This window comes from Empidonax traillii, unplaced genomic scaffold (assembly GCF_003031625.1).
Source record: "Empidonax traillii isolate 1590-97213 ecotype Southwest subspecies unplaced genomic scaffold, ASM303162v1 scaffold2556:size33527, whole genome shotgun sequence".
Classification (NCBI taxonomy): Eukaryota; Metazoa; Chordata; class Aves; order Passeriformes; family Tyrannidae; genus Empidonax; species Empidonax traillii.
In genome coordinates, this window is record NW_020957749.1 from 19,160 (window position 1) to 21,040 (window position 1,881).

Consider the following 1,881-nt stretch of genomic DNA (forward strand, 5'->3'; position numbering starts at 1 on the left):
GTCGTACAATGTAGGGGTTTGAAATTACTTTTATTAAAACTCATGCATACAGTTTTTGATTGGCAGTTGTAAGAGTATCACCTGATTAACTCCACAGCATGCAAAGATGTACAAATGTCATTAGTTACTTGTTTGAGAGGACTTTAAAAAATTTCAAGTTGTTTAAGCATGATGAGTTACGCCCCTGTATTTGACTCTCTGCAAACTGGGGAATAGATCTACAGAAGGGTTAATGTTTCAGCACTGATAAGATGAAATTAAAAGTCCCTGTTTACAGTCTTAAAAATTGCAGAAGCAGTGATTTTGTACGGGGAAGCTCGATGTAGGTAATGTAGGGTACCATGGAGAATTCCCCTAAGAAACAGGTATGAATACCTGTTGAATATGGTATGAATATCAATGTCCAGTAATTTATACCTAGGGAATAATAAAGTATGCCATAACAGGGTAAGGGGGGGTGAAACAATGGTGCAAAGTGAATGTTAAATACTAGAAATTTTTTTTCTTCCAGTCTTTCAGCACTAGCAAGGGTGAGTGGAGTCCTGAGAATGACTGAAAACTCTGCTGGTGAGTGAGGTTATTAAAATCATAGAATCATAGCACTGTTGTGGATGCAAAAGACCTTTATGAATCTCTCAGCATGGAGCATTTTGAACAAATCCTCACAGGGAGCCAAGCACTTGGTGTTTCATGGTGAATACTGGAACATGTAGGTACACTGACCTAGCCTATGCCACTTACTCCTGGCCATAGGTAAGGCAGAGCAGTTCCCTCTCCTATCATTGCCCTCTGCCGGGCATAGGAAGAGGTTGGAGCTGTTCTCACAGCTCTTGCCTACATCTCTACATAACTGAATTTGAAATGGGAGCATTGAAATAGCATGTCCTAAAATACTGGCTTATGTTGATCCTCCTGTTGAAGACATTTAAACATATGGATAGATCAATAACTACCTAAAGAAACCTAAACATAAGAATAAAGAATTGCCATGTCAATTCCCACATGTAAAAAGGCACTAAAATTTTCCAGACTATTAAGATTGTTCTATTGTTTGAAAGTAATAAGGTATTCCGGATATGCCTGAATGTCATTAAAAATGACAAACATTGTTGGATTAGACACATTATCAACCACGCTGTCATACAGGTCAGTAGGGTTGGCTGGGTTCTTTGGTGGTGGAGTGATTAGTCCAGCAGCCCCAGCACAGTACTGCCCAGTGAGGACCCGAGCCAAGTACATGTGTTTTTTCCCATTTGAATCCGGAACAGAATACCAATCCTGAGCAGAATAACTTGCGTTAACAGCAAAGTAGGTTCCGTTTCCAATGCTTGCAGCTGTTTGAAAAGACAACATTTTCAAATAGTGTTCTTATTCTCATAGGAATCTCTAAAGCTCGCCCCACTTTTTTTTATTTTTAACTCTGTAGATGTTATATATTTGGTGAGAGTTTAGACAGAAAACTCCACAATAATCCTTTGTATCAGAATCAAATATGAACCCACATAGATATCAGGTAAGTATCAGCACCCACGTTTTGACTACCCCTTCCTATGGGGAAAAGGGCTCCTCTATTTATTTAGCCTTGTTTAGCCTGCAATCTATGAAATTTCAATTCTTCAGAGACTTTTCTACTTAAAATGACTATATAACTGTCATTACAGTTTTCTAGTCACACTTCCCAGCAAGTTAGAGGAATCACATGCCTTTGTCCAAGACTAATTTCTTTTTTCTGACATTGGTAGAGGGCTGTTCAAGCCAGACAGGTCCTTCCTATCTGGCTGCTCTGATGTTTGGGTACTTTTGCTTGGCTACCCAGCCTGACAGAAGGGAAGCTGCCTTTCCAGTCGTAAATCATGACTGAGATGAAAAAGTGGATGCCAA

The 1,881-nt window shown here is 39.4% G+C and overlaps 2 protein-coding genes across 2 annotated transcripts in view; both read right to left on the reverse strand.

Moving 5' to 3' along the window:
* The window catches only part of LOC114072049 (protein mono-ADP-ribosyltransferase PARP14-like), an 11,840-nt gene extending 11,497 nt beyond the window's left edge, over nucleotides 1–343 (reverse strand). The window contains exon 1 of the mRNA XM_027909965.1: nucleotides 310–343. Coding sequence (XP_027765766.1) covers nucleotides 310–343 — 34 coding nt within the window. The remainder of the gene's footprint in view (nucleotides 1–309) is intronic.
* Nucleotides 344–695: 352 nt separating this feature from the next.
* Nucleotides 696–1,881, reverse strand: part of LOC114072050 (protein mono-ADP-ribosyltransferase PARP14-like) — a gene marked incomplete at its 5' end in the record, with an annotated part of 13,484 nt that continues 12,298 nt past the window's right edge. Inside the window, one exon of the mRNA XM_027909966.1 lies at nucleotides 696–1,334. Coding sequence (XP_027765767.1) covers nucleotides 1,045–1,334 — 290 coding nt within the window. The remainder of the gene's footprint in view (nucleotides 1,335–1,881) is intronic.